The 22,398-nt window shown below is 40.8% G+C and overlaps 1 protein-coding gene across 1 annotated transcript in view; it reads right to left on the bottom strand.

Annotated features, from left to right (window-relative positions):
- The window catches only part of LOC120856956 (calcium-transporting ATPase type 2C member 1), a 157,299-nt gene extending 137,090 nt beyond the window's left edge, over positions 1–20,209 (bottom strand). Inside the window, exon 1 of the mRNA XM_040232466.1 lies at positions 19,730–20,209. Within this exon, the coding sequence (XP_040088400.1) occupies positions 19,730–19,837 (108 nt within the window). The 5' untranslated portion in view covers positions 19,838–20,209. The remainder of the gene's footprint in view (positions 1–19,729) is intronic.
- Positions 20,210–22,398: the final 2,189 nt, after the last annotated feature.

Raw genomic sequence — 22,398 nt, 5'->3', positions numbered from 1 at the left:
CCCCAGGCTCCTCTGTCCATGGGATCCTCTAAGCAAGAATACTGGAGTGGGTGGCCAGCCCTCCTCCAGAGGATCTTTCCAAACCAGGGATCAAACCCATGTCTCATATCTCCTGCTTTGGCAGGTAGATTCTTTGCCACTAGCGCCACCTGGGAAGCTAAATGAGAAAACATACTTTAAATAAGTAGGTAAGAGTTAGTTGGTTGAGGCTTAGGCTGCTCCTATGCTGCTGCTGCTGCTGCTAAGTCACTTCAGTCGTGTCCGACTCTGTGCAACCCCGTAGGCAGCAGCCCACCAGGCTCCCCTGTCCCTGGGATTCTCCAAGCAAAAATACTGGAGTGGGTTGCCATTTCCTTCTCTAATGCATGAAAGTGAAAAGTGACAGTGAAGTCACCCAGTAGTGTCCGACTCTTCGTGACCCCATGGACTGCAGGCCTACCAGGCTCCTCTGTCCATGGGATTTTCCAGGCAAGAGTACTGGAGTGGGGTGCCATTGCCTTTTCCGAGGCTGCTCCTATACAAATTTTTAAAAACTCAATATCATATGACATATTTAAATGATGAAATGTTAAATAAATTACTTAAAATACTAAAGGCACTGTTAATTAATAGGAAGTTACAGAATAAGATGTAAGTAAAAACCACTGAACAAGAGAGTGACATCTGTTTTTTTAACAGATTTCCATACTAGCATAGAAAGTTTTAAAATAGCTGTTGATTGCAGAAACTGCTTTGGGAAGTTTTTCTTATTACTGGTTAGGAGTATTTTAAAATTATGCAGCTACGCATTATATTTGGAAATATTATATCTTGGAATTTTTATTTTTTTTAATGTAGTTGTGTGTCCTAACATAGACTTTTTCCTGTTTAATTCTTCAACTAATGACTACTAAGTGAAAGATTCTACTAGGAAATTGTTAAAAATTAAGTTTACACCTTCTTAAAGTATGACAGTCATTTTTTTTCACACACTTGAAAAAAAATCTTGAAAAAGATATTTATTACTTTAAGGTTTGGACACCATCTTTTTTCCATTTTATGACTCAAAGTATAAAATTAAAAGTTAAAAAGATGTGACATTAAAAAAAATCTATTTATATTCTTCTCTAGTTTAAAAAGCCCTCTTCCAACAACACAAGAGAAGACTCTACACATGGACATCACCAGATGGTCTATATTGAAATCATATTGATTATATTCTTTGCAGCCAAAGATGGAGAAGCTCTATACAATCAGCAAAAACAAAACCAGGAGCTGACTGTGGCTCAGATCCTGAACTCCTTGTTGCAGGATTCAGACTTAAAGTTAAAAACATAGGGAAAACCACTAGACCATTCAGGTATGACCTAAATCAAATTCCTTATGATTATAAAGTGAAAGTGACAAACAGATTCAAAGGATTCTATCTGATGGACAGAATGCTTAAAGAACTATGGACTGAGCTTCGTGACATGGTAGAGGAGGCAGGGATCAAGACCATCCTCAAGAAAAAGAAATGCAAAAGCAAAATGGTTGTCTGAGGGGGCCTTACAAATAGCTGAGAAAAGAAGAGAAGCAACAGGTAAAGGAGAAATGGAAAGATATACCCATTTGAATGCAGAGTTCCAAAGAATAACAAGAAGACATAAGAAAGCCTTCCTCATGATCAATGCAAAGAAATACAGGAAAACAATAGAATGGGAAAGATTAGAGATCTCTTCCAGAAATTTAGAGATACCAAGGGAACACTTCATGCAAAGATGGGAACAATAAAGAACAGAAATGGTATGCACCTAACAGATCCAGAACATATTAAGAAGAAGTGGCAAGAATACACAGAAGAACTATACAAAAAATTTCTTTATGACCCAGATAACCACGAGGGTGTGATCCTTCACCTAGACAGACATCCTGGAATGCAAAGTCAAGTGGGCCTTAAGAAGCATCACTGTGAACAAAGATAGTGGAAGTAATGCAATTCCAGTTGAGCTATTTCAAATCCTGAAAGCTGATGCTGTGAAAGTGCTGCACTCAATATGCCAGCAAATTTAGAAAACTCAGCAGTGGACACAGGACTGGAAAAGGTCAGTTTTCATTCCAATTCCAAAGAAAGGCAATGCCAAAGAATATTCAAAGTACCACACAATTGCACTCATTTCACATGCTAGCAAAGTAATGCTCAACATTCTACAAGTCAGGCTTTAACAATACGTGAACCATGAACTTTCAGATGTTCAAACTGGATTTAGAAAAGCAGAGGAACCAGAGATCAAATTGCCAACATCTGTTGGATCATCAGAAAAGCACAGGAGTTCCAGGAAAACATCTATTTCTGCTTTATTGACTAGGCCAAAGCCTTTGACTGTGTGGATCACAACAAACTGTGGAAAATTCTCAAAGAGGTGGGAATACCAGACCACCTGACCTGCCTCCTGAGAAATCTGTATGCAGGTCAGGAAGCAACAGTTAGAACTGGACATGGAACAACAGACTGGTTCCAAATAGGGAAAGGACTACGTCAAGGCTGTATACTGTCACCCTACTTATTTAACTTCTATGCAGAGTACATCATGAGAAACGCTGGGCTGGATGAAGCACAAGCTGGAATCAAGATTGCTGGGAGAAATACCAATAACCTCAGATATGCAGATGATACCACCCTTACGGCAGAAAGTGAAGAAGAACTAAAAAGCCTCTTGATGAAAGTGAAAGAGGAGAGTGAAAAAGTTGGCTTAGAACTCAACATTCAGAAAACTAAGATCATGGAATCTGGTCCCATCACTTCATGGCCAATCAATGGGGGAAATAATGGAAATACTGAGAGACTTTATTTTGGGGGGCTCCCAAATCACTGCAGATGGTGACTTCAGCCATAAAATTAAAAGGAGCTTGCTCCTTGGAAGAAAAGCTATGACCAACATAAACAGCATATTAAAAAGCAGAGACATTATTTTGCCAACAAAGGTCCATCTAGTCAAAGCTATGGTTTTTCCAGTAGTCATGAATGGATGTGAGAGTTGGACTATAAAGAAAGCTGAGTGCCAAAGAATTGATGCTTTTGAACTGTGGTGCTGAAGACTCTTGAGAGTCCCTTGGACCGCAAGGAGATCCAACCAGTCCATTCTAAAGGAAATCAGTTCTGAATATTCATTGGAAGGACTGATGCTGAAGCTGAAACTCCAATCCTTTGGCCACCTGATGCTAAGAACTGACTCATTTGAAAAGACCCAGATACTGGGAAAGATTGAAGGCGTGAGAAGAAGGGGACGACAGAGGATGAGATGATTGGATGGCATAACCAACTCAATAGACCTGGGTTTGATTAAACTCTGGGAGTTGGTGGTGAACAGGGAAGCCTGGTGTGCTACAGTCCATGGGGTTGCAAAGAGTCAGATACATCTGAGCAACTGAACTGAACTGAACTAATTTACATGATTAAACTGCTCATTTGAATCCTGGAAAAGTGCTGCCAAGGTAAAGATGCCAACATTGCACATTTGATTAGAGAATTTAAATTACTTTTAAGAAAATTAGAATCAATTTTCACTGAACAGCCACCAAAACTACACATCTGTTTAGTGTTTTTCAGTCAACATTATGTACATTATTAAATTTAATCCTCACAACCCTACAATGTTAGCAGACTAGCTCTATTGTTTTTTATAGCTGACAAGTCTGAGACTCAGAGGCAAAGCTCCTTGTATAAAGAATTTCTCACTATTTAATGTCAAAGCCAGGAGCCAAATATCCATCTTGGCTTCAATTTCCTTAAAAATTCCACAGTGACCATTAGAAATACAGAAGAAGGTATCCTCTCTACTGAATTATCTTTTATAGTTTATCATTTTGTTTCATTAAATTATAGGCATCTTTCAAGCCCATTAATCCTGAGCCTAGAATATCTGCACCAGGGGCTTCCCTTGTGGCTCAGTCAGTAAAGAATCTGCCTGCGATGCAGGAGACTCAGATTCGATCCCTAGGTTGGGAAGATGGGCATGGCAACCCACTCCACTATTCTTGCTAGAGAATTCCCATGAACAGAGGAGCCTAGCAGAGTAGAGTCCATGGGGCTGCAAAAGTCGGACATGATCAGCGGCTAACACTGTCACTTTTATAGCTCATTTGGTGACATTCAGTGGGTGTGAAGTCGCTCAGTCGTGTCCGACTCTTTGCGACCCCATGGACTGTAGCCTACCAGGCTCCTCCCTCCTTGGGATTCTCCAGGCAAGAGTACTGGAGTGGGTTGCCATTCAAGAATGCATTAATTAATAGGGACTTGATTCTAGAACATTTTGGTCATTGTCTACATTTATTCATTTGTTCTTATTTAACCTTCAGACATCATCAATGGGAAAAATCATGCTCCAAGTAGAAGATGTTTTAGAATTCCTTGGATTTATCTTCTCAGAGTTGAAAATTACTATTAAAATGAGACTGTTATCTTATAATAATCACAAACAGGCATTTTAGAGAGAATATTCAATAAGTAATTGAGACATGTTCATTAACATGCTTTATTGGAAAATCAACAGAATACATTTTAAGCATGTGTTCTAAGGATCTAAACAAGAGGCACTAAATAGTATTAGGAATAGTAATTTCATCTTTCCAACTTGTAAAATGTTCCTTTGTCCTTAGTATTTATAATTATATTTACATATTTACCAGAGTAGGGGTAACGAAAAAACTGAGAGATATATCTTTAAATGCTAAGACCTCATAATGGCTTTAGATAGCATGAAGGACATAACAACTATTATACCTTTTCTATATTCTGCAATATAAACCAACAATTAAAGGTGTCAGTTGCTGTATCAGTTCAGTCAGTAAACAGCTAGAAAAGAACTATAGGTAAAATGTATTTTCAATTATATTCTTAAAAGAATAAGACAAAGACACTGTTTAAAGATTTCTTCCATTAAAGTATTGTATCATACTAGTAGGACTTGTAGGACTTCATAGAACCATTCAACTTCAGCTTCTTCAGCATTACTGGTTGGGGCATAGACTTGAATAACTGTGATACTGAATGGTTTGCCTTGGAGACGAACAGAGATCATTCTGTCGTTTTTCAGATTGCATCCGAGTACTGCATTTCAGACTCTTTTGTTGACCATGATGGCTACTCCATTTCTTCTGAGGGATTCCTGCCCACAGTAATAGATATAATGGTCACCTGAGTTAAATTCACCCATTCCAGTCCATTTTAGTTCGCTGATTCCTAGAATGTTGACATTCACTTTTGCCATCTCCTGTTTGATCACTTCCAATTTGCCTTGATTCATGGACCTGACATTCCAGATTCCTATGCAATATTGCTCTTTACAGCATCGGACCTTGCTTCTATCACCAGTCACATCCACAGCTGGGTATTGTTTTTGCTTTGGTTCCATCCCTTCATTCTTTCTGGAGTCAATCTGCACTGATCTCCAGTAGCGTGTCGGGCACCTACTGACCTGGAGATTTCCTCTTTCAGTATCCTATCATTTTGCCTTTTCACACTCTTCATGGGGTTTTCAAGGCAAGAATACTGAAGTGGTTTGCCATTCACTTCTCCAGTGAACCACATTCTGTCAGACCTCTCCACCATGATCCGCCTGTCTTGGGTTGCCCCGCGGGCATGGCTTAGTTTCATTGAGTTAGACAAGGCTGTGATGCTAGTGTCCTTTTCATTATAGGGGACTGGAATGCAAAAGTAGGAAGTCAAGAAACACCTGGAGTAATAGGCAAATTTGGCCATGGAATGAGGAATGGAGCAGGGCAAAGACTAATAGAGTTTTGCCAAGAAAATGCACTGGTCATAGCAAACACTCTCTTCCAACAACACAAGAGAAGACTCTACACATGGACATCACCAGATGGTCAACACCGAAATCAGATTGATTATATTCTTTCCAGCCAAAGATGGAGAAGCTCTATACAGTCAACAAAAACAAGACCAGGAGCTGACTGTGGCTCAGATCATGAACTCCTTATTACCAAATTCAGACTCAAATTGAAGAAAGTAGGGAAAACTGCTAGACCATTCAGGTATGACCTCAATCAAATCCCTTATGATTATACAGTGGAAGTGAGAAATAGATTTAAGGGCCTAGATCTGATAGATAGATTGCCTGATGAACTATGGAATGAGGTTCGTGAGATTGTACAGGAGACAGGGATCAAGACCATCCCCATGGAAAAGAAATGCAAAAAAGCAAAATGGCTGTCTGGGGAGGCTTTACTAATAGCTGTGAAAAGAAGAGAGGCAAAAAGCAAAGGAGAAAAGGAAAGATATAAGCATCTGAATGCAGAGTTCCAAAGAATAGCAAGAAGAGATAAGAAAGCCTTCTTCAGCGATCAATGCAAAGAAATAGAGGAAAACAACAGAATGGGAAAGACTAGAGATCTCTTCAAGAAAATTAGAGATACCAAGGGAACATTTCATGCAAAGATGGGCTCGATAAAGGACAGAAATGGTATGGACCTAACAGAAGCAGAAGATATTAAGAAGAGGTGGCAAGAATACACAGAAGAACTGTACAAAAAAGATCTTCATGACCCAGATATTCATGATGATGTGATCACTAATCTAGAGCCAGAAATCCTGGAATGTGAAGTCCAGTGGGCCTTAGAAAGCATCACTATGAACAAAGCTAGCGGACGTGATGGAATTCCAGTTGAGCTATTTCAAATCCTGAAAGATGATGCTGTGAAAGTGCTGCGCTCAATATGCCAGCAAATTTGGAAAACTCAGCAGTGGCCGCAGGGCTGGAAAAGGTCAGTTTTCATTCCAATCCCAAAGAAAGGCAATGCCAAAGAATGTTCAAACTACCGCAGAATTACACTCATCTCACAAGCTAGTAATGTTCAAAATTCAAGCCAGGCTTCAGCAATACGTGAACTGTGAAATTCCAGATGTTCAAGCTGGTTTTAGAAAAGGCAGAGGAACCAGAGATGAAATTGCCAACATCCACTGGATCATGGAAAAAGCGAGAGAGTTCCAGAAAAACATCTATTTCTGCTTTATTGCCTATGCTAAAGCCTTTGACTGTGTGGATCACAATAAACTATGGACAATTCTGAAAGAGATGGGAATACCAGACCACCGGACCTGCCTCCTGAGAAATCTGTATGCAGGTCAGGAAGCAACAGTTAGAACTGGACATGGAACAACAGACTGGTTCCAAATAGGAACAGGAGTACATCAAGGCTGTATATTGTCACCCTGCTCATTTAACTTATATGCAGAGTACATCATGAGAAACGCTGGTCTGGAAGAAGCACAAGCTGGAATCAAGATTGCTGGGAGAACTATCAATAATCTTAGATATGCAGATGACACCACCCTTATGACAGAAAGTGAAGAAAAACTAAAAAGCCTCTTGATGAAAGTGAAAGAGGAGAGTGAAAAAGTTGGCTTAAAGCTCAACATTCAGAAAACGAGGATCATGGCATCTGGTCCCATCACTTCATGGGAAATAGATGGGGAAACAGTGGAAACAGTGTCAGACTTTATTTTTCTGGGCTCCAAAATCACTGCAGATGGTGACTGCAGCCATGAAATTAAAAGATGCTTACTCCTTGGAAGAAAAGTTATGACCAAACTAGATAGCATATTGAAAAGCAGGGACATTACTTTGCCGACCAAGGTCCGTCTAGTCAAGGCTATGGTTTTTCCTGTGGTCATGTATGGATGTGAGAGTTGGACTGTGAAGAAGGCTGAGCGCTGAAGAATTGATGCTTTTGAACTGTGGTGTTGGAGAAGACTCTTGAGAGTTCCTTGGACTGCAAGGAGATCCAACCAGTCCATTCTGAAGGAGATCAACCCTGGGATTTCTTTGGAAGGAATGATGCTAAAGCTGAAGCTCGAGTACTTTGGCCACCTCATGCGAAGAGTTGACTCATTGGAAAAGACTCTGATGCTGGGAGGGATTGGGGGCAGGAGGAGAAGGGGACGACAGAGGATGAGATGGCTGGATGGCATCACAGACTGGATGGACGTGAGTCTGAGTGAACTCCGGGAGTTGGTGATGGACAGGGAGGCCTGGCCTGCTGCGATTCATGGGGTCGCAAAGAGTCGGACATGACTGAGCGACTGAACTGAACTAGTAGGGCTGGGACAACTGTAGCTGGAGATGTTCAACAGGAACCTGTGAAGCTGTAAGTCATCATCACTATTCCCCTGGCTTTAGCAATGACTCTCCATTTTCTAAAGGGCACATGTGCTGTTCTTGAAAAAGTAGAGCAATCCCTGTCAACCTTGATTTTGGAAATACATGTCATCAAATGATCTATATCAGTAGTTCTCAAACTATGGTCCTTGTCACCTTAGAACTTCTCCGAAATGCAGATTTGGGGCTGCCTCAGACCTGCTGAATTAGCAACTGTGCAGGTAGGGCCCTGCAGTCTGTATTATGGTATTTTAGATTTAAGCACTGATATACAAGAAATATAAAACTTCTGTGTAAAAAAGTCCTCAATTCCAAAGAAGAGCTTCCTCCAGCACTCTTTTTTTTTTTTTTTGCCTTGTGGCATGCAGGACCTTAGTACCCCAACCAGGGATCAGAACTGAGCTCCCCTCAGTGGAAGCTCAGAATCTTAACCACTAGACTGCCAAGGAAATCCGTAAACCTCCTCCAGCACTCTTAAATCATATACAGCTTTGAACTTTGAGTAGTTATCTGTTGGCTTAAGACCAGTTATTTTAAAAAACTAAGGGAAAGGGCAGTAAGACCGTGAAGAGATTGTTCTTCTCCCCTCTTAAGTAACGCTGAGCATCGCATCTGTACAGCGATGGAACTTTCAGAGGGAAGAGAACTGAAGCGCAGTGCAGCGGCAGTGGAGCTATGGTTGTGTTCTCAGCTATGAATTCAACCTTTGTTCTCCTATTTCAGGTTTGAAGATCTCTGGAACAATGCTTCTTTGACCAGCTGTATCAGGTTTTAGTACCACCAGTTAAATGAAAGTGGGGGAAGCTTCATAAATAAAAAATGCTGTGACTCTTGAAACGGTGTGTTCGTCAGAGAAATAGTTTCATCCCTCAAAAACAAAACAAGAGCAACAAAAAGCTATGTAGCATTTCAGAGGATATAAAAAAAATGTTAAGTACATTATACAGAAATTATATGGTGGATACAGAGCAAAAGTGTAATTTTTCAGCTTTGGTAAAATAGGATTTTACACTAATCAATCACTTTAAACAATTTGATTATAAACTATGTATTCATTATATAAGACCAAAATACTTCAATAATATGATCTATTAATAATATTATTCACAATGGATTACCAAAATCATTCTGATAAAAACAAAGATTATATTAGCAGTAAAAAAAAAATGGTAATATACTTATTTTAAGGTGTACTTATAGGCCATACTCTAGTTTAGTGGTAAATATTATAATAAGCTTAATGGTACAGGACACAATTATAAGAATAGTTACTCATTTAGAACAAAGGAAAAGGAGTAAGATGACTCAAGAGTTTCCACTAAAAGGAAAACATACCAAGAAAGCTAGGTGTTCAAATACATTACCATGAGAACAATTTAGTAAAGAGACCCAACATAAAGGTGATTTTATCCAGACACAAATTAGAGTAACTATGTTATAACTGCATATAACAGTGAGTTTACAAAAGCTTGATTACATCTCAATGAAATCTTAAAGACTTTCTTTAGCGTTCCTGTAATTTTTCTACTGTGTCATCTTTAACAGCAATAACATGTTCTTTCTCTATGTGTATTAACTGGCCTGCTTGGAAGGATAGCAAATGGTGTATTTAATATTAATTAGACCAATCTGGGAGTTTTGAGATCTATTGCATTTGCAAATAACCCCATTACAAATAATGTCTTTTGCAAATATAAATGGGGCTGGGGGTGAGGAAATCTTTGAGTTTGAGCAATTCCAGAACATCTTCATCTCCATGGTACTATTTACTAAAGTACAAAATACGCTGAAAGAATATCCTTTGCTTCATCCAATGGTTTGGGGAGCTCAGGCTGTTCATAACAGGACCTCATTCATTACTTTGGAAGCCTATACCCTATGGAAGCATATACCCTATGGCATATACTCTTGTATATTGTAGCAAAACACTATTTGGTTTCTTTTGCCTGTTTGTTATACCATCCTTCCAGAGCTTGATTTTCTTGGAAACCAAGAAAAAAATTAAGTTTGAGGGCCCCTCGCTTGCAGATGTACCTTTTAAAGTCCTAAAAGAGATGCTAGGTCTCATGGTTTGGTAAAATTTACAAAAGATATTTTAACTGCAAATGACTTTAGACCACTCTTTTTGCTGACTTTTCTCCCTTCATATGTCTCCTATCATAGCACTGGAGCAGTCAAGGGCAAAATTCTGAATCTGGCTTAAAAGAAGTTGAGATGAGGAGACATTTAGATTGTATTTGGATTTAGTGACATATAAATGCCGTTTGTAGTCATGTCTGTGTATGGTTAAGTTATCGCTAGCTGTCCTGGTAGGACGTCTAAGAATATTCCCACTACCTATAATCCTAAATCACAAGACCTGAAATCTTTACATAAGTGTGTCCAGTGGTGCCCAGCACCTGAAGTGTATGGGTGGTAAAGGAGAAACAGAGCCAGAAACTAGTTACTAGAACTTTTCTAGATTCTGATAAAAACCAAATATAAATTAACCATGTTAGGAGTATCTGAATTATCTTTTGATGATCTCTTTAGAAAATATTAGAAAATCATTTTCACATGAAGTGGTGATCAAAGACTCTGTAGTCTAAAAATGTAGGAATAAAACACCTTAGGATGTACCCATGATTTAGCAAAAATGCATATTTTTTTTTAGATTTTGTGATGTTTCTTATATTTGTCACCCAAATCTGTAATTCATTGAGGTTTCTGATTGCATTCTAAGTCTTTGCTTTATATCCAATTTAATACTATAATTTTGTATTCTTTTTCTTAAAAGAAGTTTCCCCAAATTGACTAAACTTCAAACCTTTCAAAAACATAGATCTCTACCTAAAGGGATTTCATATGTCTTTCCTACACAGTAGTTATGATGGTTTTATTTTTTAACTCCTTTATTCTCAATTAATGAGAGAAAACACTAGGAGAAAAAGGATGAAAAGAAAGGAAGAGGCAAGGGAAAGAAGGGAAGAAAGGGCCCTTACCGATGGAGGTATCTCAGTATGAGGCAGTGAACCAGAATGTGGAGTCAAACAGGCAAACCTGGAGCTGAAATCTTACTGCAATCATGTGTACGCTATGTGCCAAGCTACATGCTAACGCTAACCTCACCTCCTGAAACCTCAGTCTTCTCACTCATACAGTGGGGATAATACCACCAATTTTATAAGGTTATAATGAAGATTAAATGACAACATATATAAAGTATATTGCTAAGTGCCTGGTACATAAGACGTTTAGTAAAAATTTTTAATTTCTTCTTCTTATTTTTTTTTAACTTTTTTGCTGTACCACAGGGAAAGCTGGATCTTAGTTCCCTGACCAGGCATGGAACCTGGACCCCCTGCAGTTGGAACCTGGAATCTTAGCCACTGGACCACCAGCTGCTGCTGCTGCTGCTAAGTCGCTTCAGTCGTGTCCGACTCTGTGCGACCCCACAGATGACAGCCCATTGGGCTCTGCCATCCCTGGGATTCTCCAGGCAAGAACACTGGAGTGGGTTGCCATTTCCTTCTCCAATGCATGAAAGTGAAAAGTGAAAGTGAAGTCACTCAGTTGTGTCTGACTCAGCGACCCCATGGACTGCAGCCTACCAGGCTCCTCCATCCATGGGAGTTTCCAGGCAAGAGTACTGGAGTGGGATGCCATTGCCTTCTCCGCTGGACCACCAGGGACATCCCTAAATTCCTTATTCTTGAATGAATAATCCAAGTTGTATTTCTTGAAATAATCTTACTAATATGCTACCTTTAGGATGCACAGGAAAGAGATAATTTTAGCATTTTTCCTGCTGTCTTCACAGCACACTATGAGCAGTACAACATATGTGGGAAGCTCATTTCTTTTTCTGCTAAGGCATGAAACTATTTGTACAAGGTGAGAAAATATGTCATCTTCCATTCTGAACAAAAGTTAGCAAATAAAATGTTACAAACTGTCTGAGAAGTGGGATAGGATAGCAAATTTAGGAATCTGCAATAAAAAAGCTACATTGTAGTTTTAAAAAAAGGGTTTCATATTTGAGTTAATGTGATTTTTTTCAAGAGCAAAGGATTTGGTGTTTATCCATTTCATCCTATGGTTCAAATGGTGTTTATCCATTTCATCCTATGGTTCAAAGACATCTGAGCACAGTAGACTAGGAAAGTTTAGAAGCAGATAACAAGATTAGAAGTAGCTCAGCAGTTAACTCAGGGTCCAGGTGTCTCCCAGGCGTGTCTAAAACTTCACAGCTATGGCAATATGGACAAGAAGAGGGGAACACCTTCCAAAGAGACCATAATAAGCAACTGATTGTCAGCACTAAATGCAGAAAAAAAAGAAAGGTAAAAGAGGCTTGATATCAAGCGGGGAAAGTGGTTAAAATGTCACTGCTACTGCTAAGTCACTTCAGTCGTGTCCAACTCTGTGCGACCCCATAGACGGCAGCCTACCAGGCTCCGCTGTCCCTGGGATTCTCCAGGCAAGAACACTGGAGTGGGTTGCCATTTCCTTCTCCAATGCATGAAAGTGAAAAGTGAAAGTGGAGTCGCTCAGTCGTGTCCGATTCCTTGCTACCCCATGGACTGCAGCCCACCAGGCTCCTCTGCCCATGGGATTTTCCAGGCAAGAGTACTGGAGTGGGGTGCCACTGCCTTCTCCATTAAAATGTCACACAATAACCTAAAATTTTTCCATGTATCCATTCATCAATGACTGCAGAAGTATACTTAGTTATTTATCTTTATACTGAAGAGGTTATAAAACCTGTAAAACTATGGGTACAGGTAGTTCAGTGGCGGATCAAGCTCAGAAAAGCTAGTCATTGGTGCATAAGCTTTTCACCTGAGGTGTTTTCTGGATGTAGCTATATTTCCCTTCCTTAATGGAGGATTACATGCCACATGAATCTCCAAAGATGTTGGATTCTGTTTTCTTCGGCTTTTGATTCCAGAGTGACATGCTCAGACCGTGGAGTATTTACCACTGAGTTAAGCAAATAAACTCTAGCTTGTGTACCTGCGTCGTCTTTGTTCCTTGTTGTTGTTCAGTTGCTCAGTCGTGTCCAACCCTTTGCAGCCCCATGGACTGCAGCACGCCAGGCTTCCCTGTCCTCCACTACCTCCTGGAGTCTGCCCAAACTCATGTCCATTGAGTCAGTGATGCCATCCAACCATCTCATCCTCTGTCATCCCCTTCTCCTCTTGCCCTCAATCTTTCCCAGCATCAGGATATTTTCCAATGAGTCAGCTCTTCATATCAGGTGGCCAAAGTATTGGAGCTTCAGCTTCAGCATCAGTCCTTCCGATGAATATTCAGGGTTGATTTCCTGTAGGATTGACTGGTTTGAGCTCTTTGCTGTCCAAAGGACTCTCAAGAGTCTTTTCCAAAACCACAATTTGAAACCATCAATTCTTCGGTACTCAACCTTCTTTATGAACCAACTCTCACATCCATACATGACTACTGGAAAAACCATAGCTTGGACAATTTGGACCTTTGTTGGCAAAGGTCTCTGCTATTTAATATGCTATCTAGGTTTGTTATAGCTTTTCTTCCAAGGAGCAAGGGTTTTTTAATTTCATGGCTGCAGTCACCATCTGCAGTGATTTTGGAGCCCAAGAAAATAAAGTCTGTCACTGTTCCCATTGTTTCCCCATCTATTTGCCATGAAGTGATGGGACCGGATGCCACGATCTAGGTTTTTTAAATGCTGGGGTTTAGGCCAGCTTTTTCATTCTCCTCTTTTCACCTTCATCATGAGATTCTTTAGCTCCTCTTCACTTTCTGCCATCAGGGTGGTGTCATCTGCATATCTGAGGTTATTGATATTTCTCCTGGCAATGCTGGATTCCAGCATTTTGCATGAGTCACCTGCATTCCTAAGGGGTCTGAATCATCTTTCTATTCACTGCATCAGAATATTGGTGCTGATATGGGCCTCATGTGTCTTTCACTCTTCTCTTTCATGATGCAGAAACCATCACTACACCATCTCTCAAGGAAGGTCACATACCCTGCACTCCGCAAAAGGTGGCCCATTGTTTTGCCTCACTTTTTTAGAAAGTTCATCCTTTTTATTGTATCCCAACTCTCCCTACAGTTCTACACATTAGTTACGGTTATTTTCTCTGGGACCTCCCAAAGACCACCTCCATTTTTCTCCACAAATTGGCCCTATGTGTCCTGTGAAACACACAAGGATCAAGTACATACACAGAACAATCACCCCTTACATTTCTTCCTCACAGAGCCTAACATTCAGGATTCCTTCCAACAGCTCAGAATAGCATTCATTATCTGCCTAGACCCCTCCCCACTGCCACCCTCACCACCCAGCCCCTGAGAACCAATTCCACAAATGAGTTCTTAGTGCCTTCCAGGCAAAAGGCACTTTATTTGCCCTCCAGGACATACTGGGAAGCAAGTGGCCCCCAAATGGGTGCTCAATTTCTACTGGAATGAGCACAGCAACAGAGAGCTATAAGGTGCCTCCAAAGTAATATATGCTGAGGAGAGGGGACAAGGTAAGAGAGTCAGAAAAGACTGCCCTCAGGGACCACAACACCTGATGGAGAGTAGGTATTAACTATGGGAAGATAATGAGTAACAGTTGGGACAAAGGCCTAACCAGGATGTGACAGGGATGCAGAGAGGAGAAGGAGCCTGGAGTTGGGGTGCAGAGACCAAAGGCAGGCACATAGCAGGAAAGCGCATGGGGGCTGGCAGCGTGGTGAGGCCAGGAGTTTCACGGTCAGTTTGTCTCTGGAAGACCCCCTAACTGCAGTGAGACGAACCCATTAGACAGGAGAGCAGTGGCTGGAGGGAGACCAATGAAACGGCTGTCGCAATACTTCAGATAAGAAGAGAGCTGGCCTCCTGGGCTAGGGTGGAAATAGGAAGAAGTAGATTGAATAATTGGGGGCATGCTGCTGCTGCTAAGTCGCTTCAGTAGTGTCCAACTCTGTGTGACCCCATAGATGGCAGCCCACCAGGCTTCCCTCTCCCTGGGATTCTCCAGGCAAGAACACTGGAGTGGGTTGCCATTTCCTTCTCCAATGCATGAAAGGGAAAAGTGAAAGTGAAGTCGCTCAGTCATGACCAACTCTTCGCGACCCCATGGATTGCAGCCTACCAGGCTCCTTCGTCCATGGGATTTTCCAGGCAAGAGTACTGGAGTGGGGTGCCATTGCCTTCTCTGAATTGAGGGCATACTTGGGGATAAGACTGAAAGGATTTGCTGATAAATTAGATATTGACTGAGGGAGCAGAAAGTGCTGGAGATGACTCCTAGGTCTCTGCCTGAGTAGCAGGATGGATGGTGGTACATTCTCTCAGAGAAAACAGGTTTGAGAGAAAGAGTATGAGAGTGTGTGCTGTGACCAGAAGAACATTCATCTTTATCCAAGCCATCAATCACAGTCCTTGGGTGTTTATAGGCTCTGAAGTGCTGCAGACACACTTGTTTGTGTCCCCCAGGCCTGTATGCTGAAACCCTAACCCCAATGTGATGGCATTAGGAGAGGGGCCTTTGGTAGGTGACAGGTCATGAGAAGAGAGCCCACATGAATGGCATTAGTGACCTTATTAAAGAGAAGCTGGAAAGCTCCCTCCTCTCTTTCTGCGATGTGAGGACACAGCCTAGAAGTCAGCATCTGAATGCGGGAAGCGGGCCTCACCAGATACCAGATTGGCTGGCACCTGGATCTTGTACTTTCAGCCTCCAGAACTGTGAGAAATAAACTTCTGCTGTTTATAAGTCTATGATATTTTGTTACAGCAGCCCAAACAGACTGAGGCATGAAGAAAACCACTGGAGACTTTTTTTATTTGGTGAATAAACAGCTTTCTTTTTAACATTTCTCCCTTCAGATAGAGACTGTTGAATTTACCATGATAAACTAGTTCAACTTTTAATGTCATATTTAATAGTCCCAAATATTAAGGTTCAGCTTCATATTATCACAGCAATTTAACTGTCAATGTTGCTTAATTTAACTATCAGTGTTGCTTTGTATACAGTCATGCAAATTCCTCTACAGAAATGGGGTAGAGTCTCTGCCCTCTACCTTAAATTCTACAAGGATCATCTTTTCTTCCTGCTTCTAAAGTATTAAAACTTTTTCTCTACCCAAGCATAAGAACAAGGAGGAAATGGCTTTAGTTTTCCCCTGAGATGTCATTTGAAGTACCAATAGCAATTCATGAATTTTTTTGGAGGCTTTTAAAAATGGATAACTTTGGTATACTATCAAAATATAATAATACACTTACTTAAGAAGCTAACAATTCTTAATATTTCTTAAACCAAGCTGTAGTAAAGTTTCTATCATTTTACCTAGAGAGGAAAGCCTGCATCAGCAACCCAACACCCTATGCAGTGTTCCAAATCTCAACATAGCTTTTTGGGGGCGTCTGAGGAGACGCCTTAATTTTTATACTGTCATTCAGAACAGACATAAGAGCCAAAATGAAGAACTAAGTTTCTAAGATTCAAATTAAATCCAAATATTTATTTAACAACCCACCAAGGAGGTTGGTATTTACTAAGAAACAAAGCAAGAAATAAAACTTGAGTGATCCTGTTTAACTGTAAAACTTTCCTTAAGCCGCTGAAGAGAAACTTTAGAACAGCCTTCAAAACAAAATCCGGTTCTAATCTGTAACCACAGTATATATTGTGCATAACCCCTGACCCCCCTCCAAAGACCATTCTCCTCATTTTAAACAAACTAATCAGGGCAGGTCTTGAGCCACAAAATACTTGCTATGATAGCAGTGTATGGTTTTTGCCTCATATTATAAACACTTGAGAACAGCTCTTTCTACTAATTAAGACTGTAAACATCACAGAAAGGGTATACTACACCTGATCCTCATCACTCATAAAAATGCTCCACACACAATATATATGAAAAACTTGCCTAATCATCAAAAGAATTCCACAAAACAATATGACAAAGCAGAGCTCTGTTAGCACGGCGGTCAGTCCTCGCTAGGTCAACATTTGTGTTCATATTTATATATGAGGACATCATTGGTGACATGGTTGCATTTTCAGATAACAAGAATATGGAGAGATAGCAAAAAAATTATGGGTATTAATTTTGTTGGAAGATGATATTATACTAGTTCAAGGGTCTAATTCCAAAAAGCATATTTATTTATAGCTATTGTAAGTGCCCTCTGTCCCCCAAGATCACTCTCCTTCTCCTAAGCAAATTTACCATTAAATAGGCAAGACCTGTCTGGTCAGCTCTTAGATCTTATTTCTTGTTCAGAAAGAAGTCTTTCTGTTCAAGAGACAGGAAGACCTCAGGTCATTCCCCAAGGTCTTGTCTATTCAGTTCAGTTCAGTTCAGTCACTCAGTCGTGTCCGATTCTTTGCGACCCCATGAATCACAACACGCCAGGCCTCTCTGTCCATCACCAACTCCCGGAGTTCACTCAGACTCATGTCCATTGAGTCAGTGATGCCATCCAGCCATCTCATCCTCTGTCGTCCCCTCCTCCTCCTGCCCCCAATCCCTCCCAACATCAGAGTCTTTTCCAATGAGTCAACTTTTCTAGTCATCCTCTATGTCCTGATCCCTCATCTGTAGGATACATGGAAGAAGAGATTCAAGTTGATGAAGCCACCTCAGGGCAGTATAAGCTGTGTTGCTGTCACTAGACCCTTAAGAGATCAAGCATGGTAAAATGGATCAGTTTAAAGCCAATTTGCCTTCAGCACTTGCTGGCTGGTGGCCTTGGGCAAGGCCTCTTACACTCTCAAAGTCTGCCTTCCCTCACCTTTGTATTGAGGATCCATCCTATGGGAATATAAGGATTAGAGATAGCTAATGCAGGTCCTAAAACCATACACATTAGCAACCTCCTTTCTAACTTTCCAATGAGCTTTCCAAGGTTAGCCATGACTGACTTTGACCTCATTTCTCTAATTCTGTGAGACCTTATGCTGCAGAGCTGGTAATTGGTTTCAGAAAGGAACTGAATAGGTTATTTTTCTTACTGTCTCCATTAGTTTACATAGTGAGTTAAGAAATCAGCACAATGCTCATTGCTATTTCAGGTCATCCCAAATGGTTGTCAACTAGGGAGGGGACCATCCACTCAGCCCAAGACAGAGGATCCTATTAAATTCTAACAGTCCTCTGAATGTATTTTGTAGCATTTAAAAAATAAACTTAAAGAAAAAAAAATATACAAGCAATGTAGCCACATCTGAAAATTTACAAATACTGAGAAAAAGGTGCGGCAATTACCTAATCCACATTCCACAGTTCCAGCCCCATCCTTTTAGCCTCCCCTCCCTCCCCTCCCCGCTTCATGAGGCCTGAAGAAGCCTGTGGGTGTGGACTTAGCCAATGTGGCTAACCCAGAAACAGCACTTGTGTCTCTGGCTTTCCACTTAAAAAGCAAGCATATACTGAGACTTGGAAACCAAGAGATCTCCTTGTAATGCCAACACCTTGCCTAAATAAGAGATAATCTAGACCAGCCTAACCCCCTTAGTTAGCACAGTCTGAATTTCCAGCACTTGTAAAATCATTAAAGGAACTGCATAAGAGCAGATCCCTCCTCAAACAGTGATAATAATCCTTATTTTTCTGATTATGCATCAACTTTTGGGGAAACCTGTCATTAGAGGATTTTCTGTCTGCTGACCTTTGCTTTCTCATCTTGGAAGTCTTTTATTAAGTAGGGCACCTTGTTTAAATACAGGTCACTGCTCCTGTCTCCCGTGAGGTTTTGCTGTTCTAGTTACTAGCGTGATACATACACAATTTATGACTTTTTTGGGTCTTCGATGTGGCTACACATTTGTCCTTTACCACTACCATCCTTTTTCCTAAACTAGATTTAAGTGGATCAAACACAGCTATTTCTTCTTACAATTTGGTATGATTCAGAAAAATAGTTTTAGGAAATGCCTTTTCATAGATTATAAGGGATAGAATAAGACAAATCTCAAAACAGTAAAATGAATGCATGGTTTTTAAAAAGAAATGATCAAACATTTTAGCAGGTTTTTTTGTTTTTTGTTTTTTTATGTTTAAACTCCCACATGCACTGCTAGAAGTACTTTCGATTGACTTCCACCAAAAAAGTGACCAATTACTCTGAAAGATCCTCACAATTAGTGATCTGTTTAAGGCTATCATACTTACAGTCTACGAAATGTTTCTTTGTTTGGCAAATCCTGGTGATATTCACCTAGATATAAATATACACAAAAAGCCAAGTATATTTCTGGGGCCTGATATTATTGTCTGTCAAAATATTAACAGTTTTAAAATTTGTGTTTGAGGCCCTAGAAAATTATCAAGGAATCCACACAATTTAACTCAGAGTAGTTTAGTCTAGCTATTCTGAAAAAAAGAAAGCACAAGGTTTTATTACAGAACTTGAGCTTAATCTCGGGATCCAAATGTTCCAAGTTCAAATAAATCCCCCACATGCCTGTTTGCTCCTCTGCCAAGCCTGAACAGCTGAAAGCAAATGCCGACTTGTGCCTACAAACAGGTAAATTAGCACAAACTAAATCACCAAGTGACATAAAAGCAACACCCAGAAGCAAACCCCCATTGACCTTAAAGGTAAAATAAACAAAATGGTACCTGTTCTTCCTCTCTTTGGTTTCTCAGCATCGATAAATATTTTCTAATTGCATGGAGAGGATATTTTTTGAAATAAGAGAATCTTGACTGAGGCAAAAGATTATCCATGATGAGGAGATCACGAAGATCCTTATTTGCCCCTCCCTGTCAGCAACCACATGAAATCTAGAAGCTTCACAATTCCTCAGATGCCTAGAGATTTGCTTGTAGCTTGACCACTTTCCTGCAAACAAAGCAGATGTTCTTCTCCTTGCTGCTTCCTCTTTCAGGTGGAATTCATGGTGAAAGCAGACAGCCGCGTCCCAGGGCCGCCTGAAAGCTTCCAGAAATGCAATACCCAGAGGGCAGCAGGAGCCAGGAGGAATCCAGGGGCTGGTCTGCCGGATGCAAATTGCTTAGTGGTAGTGATGTGACTGTCCTATTTCTAGCAACAGCGTTCTGTTGCAAGCTATGTTAATATTAGGTAGCTGGTGACTTTCCACACCCACAGACTCTCATGAGAATTAATCTTAATTCTTCTGACAGCTTTTCTAGCTCTTAAAGAGGACATGACATGGTTTTTTCCTGTTTCCTTCCAGAATTCTTATCAGCATGAACACTCACACACACACCCTCAGCGGCATCTCAGTTCTAAAGTGTTGAATCATTCAGCCTTGAGAAGCATTGTTTCAGAGGATTTCTAAAAAAAAAATTAACAAATTACTTCAGTCTTCATCCTTATCAGGGAGTTCAATGTCAGCACTTAAAACGGTTGGTTTACACTATCATGCATTATGCAACATGCCCAGTAACCAGATACTTTATGTCAGCTGAACAATAGCTGCAAACAGATTTTGTTTTGAGTTAAAAGGCTTCTCTCATGAATCCTTATCACATACTCACAGGCTGAATCCTGGAACATTAAATTTCTCCAGACTTTATTCTGAGCTTAAGGAAGAAAAATGTTATACATTTACTTTCTAACTCTTATGAAAAGGACTCATGCTTAAAAAAGAGAACATGGTAAGAGGTCTGTGGTCATAAAGGACATGAAATCATAAAATTTGAAAGTTCAATATTTTCTTAATTCTCTATAGAAGTCACAGGGTTTCTGAACAAAGTTCCCTAGTAGGCTTTGCTATTTTATTACCCTTTCTATCTTTGCAGTAGCTGGTTTATTTGATGAAACATTTGGTCACTTTTCTGAGGGGCAGTCATACATAGTCCAGGGCATACATCAGCCAGTGATTTGCTTTCAGGTGAAAGAGGAGAGCTGGTCTTTTCTCCTTCAGAGAGAACACTGAAGGCCAGAGTGCAGAGGTCAAGCAGAGCTTGGGGAACTCATTTTGCAGCCTGCGTCTTTCCCCTGCATAGCTTCCCTGACATCCTGGTTGGGCTACTTGCCTTCATGGAACACACTCGATCAGCTAACATGGGCTGTGCTGTGAGCAGCCAGGCCATCTGTCAGGCTGGCGTCAGCCCACTTGCAAGGTGATCTTCCAGTCTCGCCAGGGCCAGGCTGGCAATTCCAAGAGGTCCCTTGCATAATACTGCTAGGGCTGGCTCCTCGGAGGAGGCCCTGCCCTTATGACCCTCCTCCAGGTGCACTGCTACATTCTCACGGAGGCTCTTGCAGCCCTCTTCCTCCACAGGCTGGGGACAGTCCACTCTAATAGGAGTCGCAGAGAAGCACCATGCTTTTGAGCCACCAGAAGGCTAAGGGCATGTGTGTTGTGCCCTCCCAGCCTGCTCTGGCCCCGGGAAGTGGGGTGGCCCTCAGGGCACTGGGCACAGGCATAGGTCCATTTATACACGTGCTCCAGGAAGCCACAGGCTGCCCTTTGGCTTCTCATTTTGAAACTATCAAAAGCTTCACAGAGGCCTCTTATGCGGGCAGGGCCACACCCCCACAGCACGGCTGGTGATCAAAGCCTCTTCCCAAAGGAGCAGCGCAAAGCAGACCTCATTTCAAATGGTTGTTTCACGGTCATCTTTTCCTGGGTTGAGCAGAGTGATGAAAAGAGATGGGGAGGGAGAAAAAAACCTCCAAACCAAAAACTATCCTGACTAGATTGAGCATGAAAAGAAAAACTGGTGAAGCAAACGCAATTAAAATTCCCTTAGGTGCTTAGTTGGTAATAAATACAAATTGTGTCTAATATTTACTAGGCCTTTGGGTTAGGTACTGTGCTAGATTCCTTACATGTATCATCTCATATAATCCTATAGCCCTCTATGGGGTAACTGAAGCTCAGAGAGGATAAACAACTTGCTGAGGTCACACAGCTACAAAGTAGAGAAGAGATTCCAATCAAATAGTCTGACCCCAGAAGATCAATTCCCAATTAGTACAATGCACAGCCTCTCAGCCCATTACAGAAATGGATTCTGAGGACCCCTCTAAGGATTAACTGAAAAAGGGAAGGTGTGGAGATGCCTTGTAAAAGGAAAACACAAATGTCAATGATGGGAATTTACAGACCAAGATGACAAGGTTTGAGACCAGGTGCATCTTCATGAAGAATCATACACCTTCCTACCCTGGATTCTCTATAAATAAGAGAGAATTATTATTTACCTCTTCAAGATTTCTTTGTGAAATGATTCTAGTGATCTTAAAGAGTTTGTATCCATGGATACAGGTTTTCTGCTTTGCAAATGTTGAAAACTGCTATAATCTGTTTCTGTTT

The sequence above is a fragment of the Oryx dammah genome, unplaced genomic scaffold, assembly GCF_014754425.2.
Source record: "Oryx dammah isolate SB20612 unplaced genomic scaffold, SCBI_Odam_1.1 HiC_scaffold_2, whole genome shotgun sequence".
NCBI classification, from domain to species: Eukaryota; Metazoa; Chordata; class Mammalia; order Artiodactyla; family Bovidae; genus Oryx; species Oryx dammah.
This window is presented reverse-complemented; position numbering and strand designations above follow the sequence as displayed.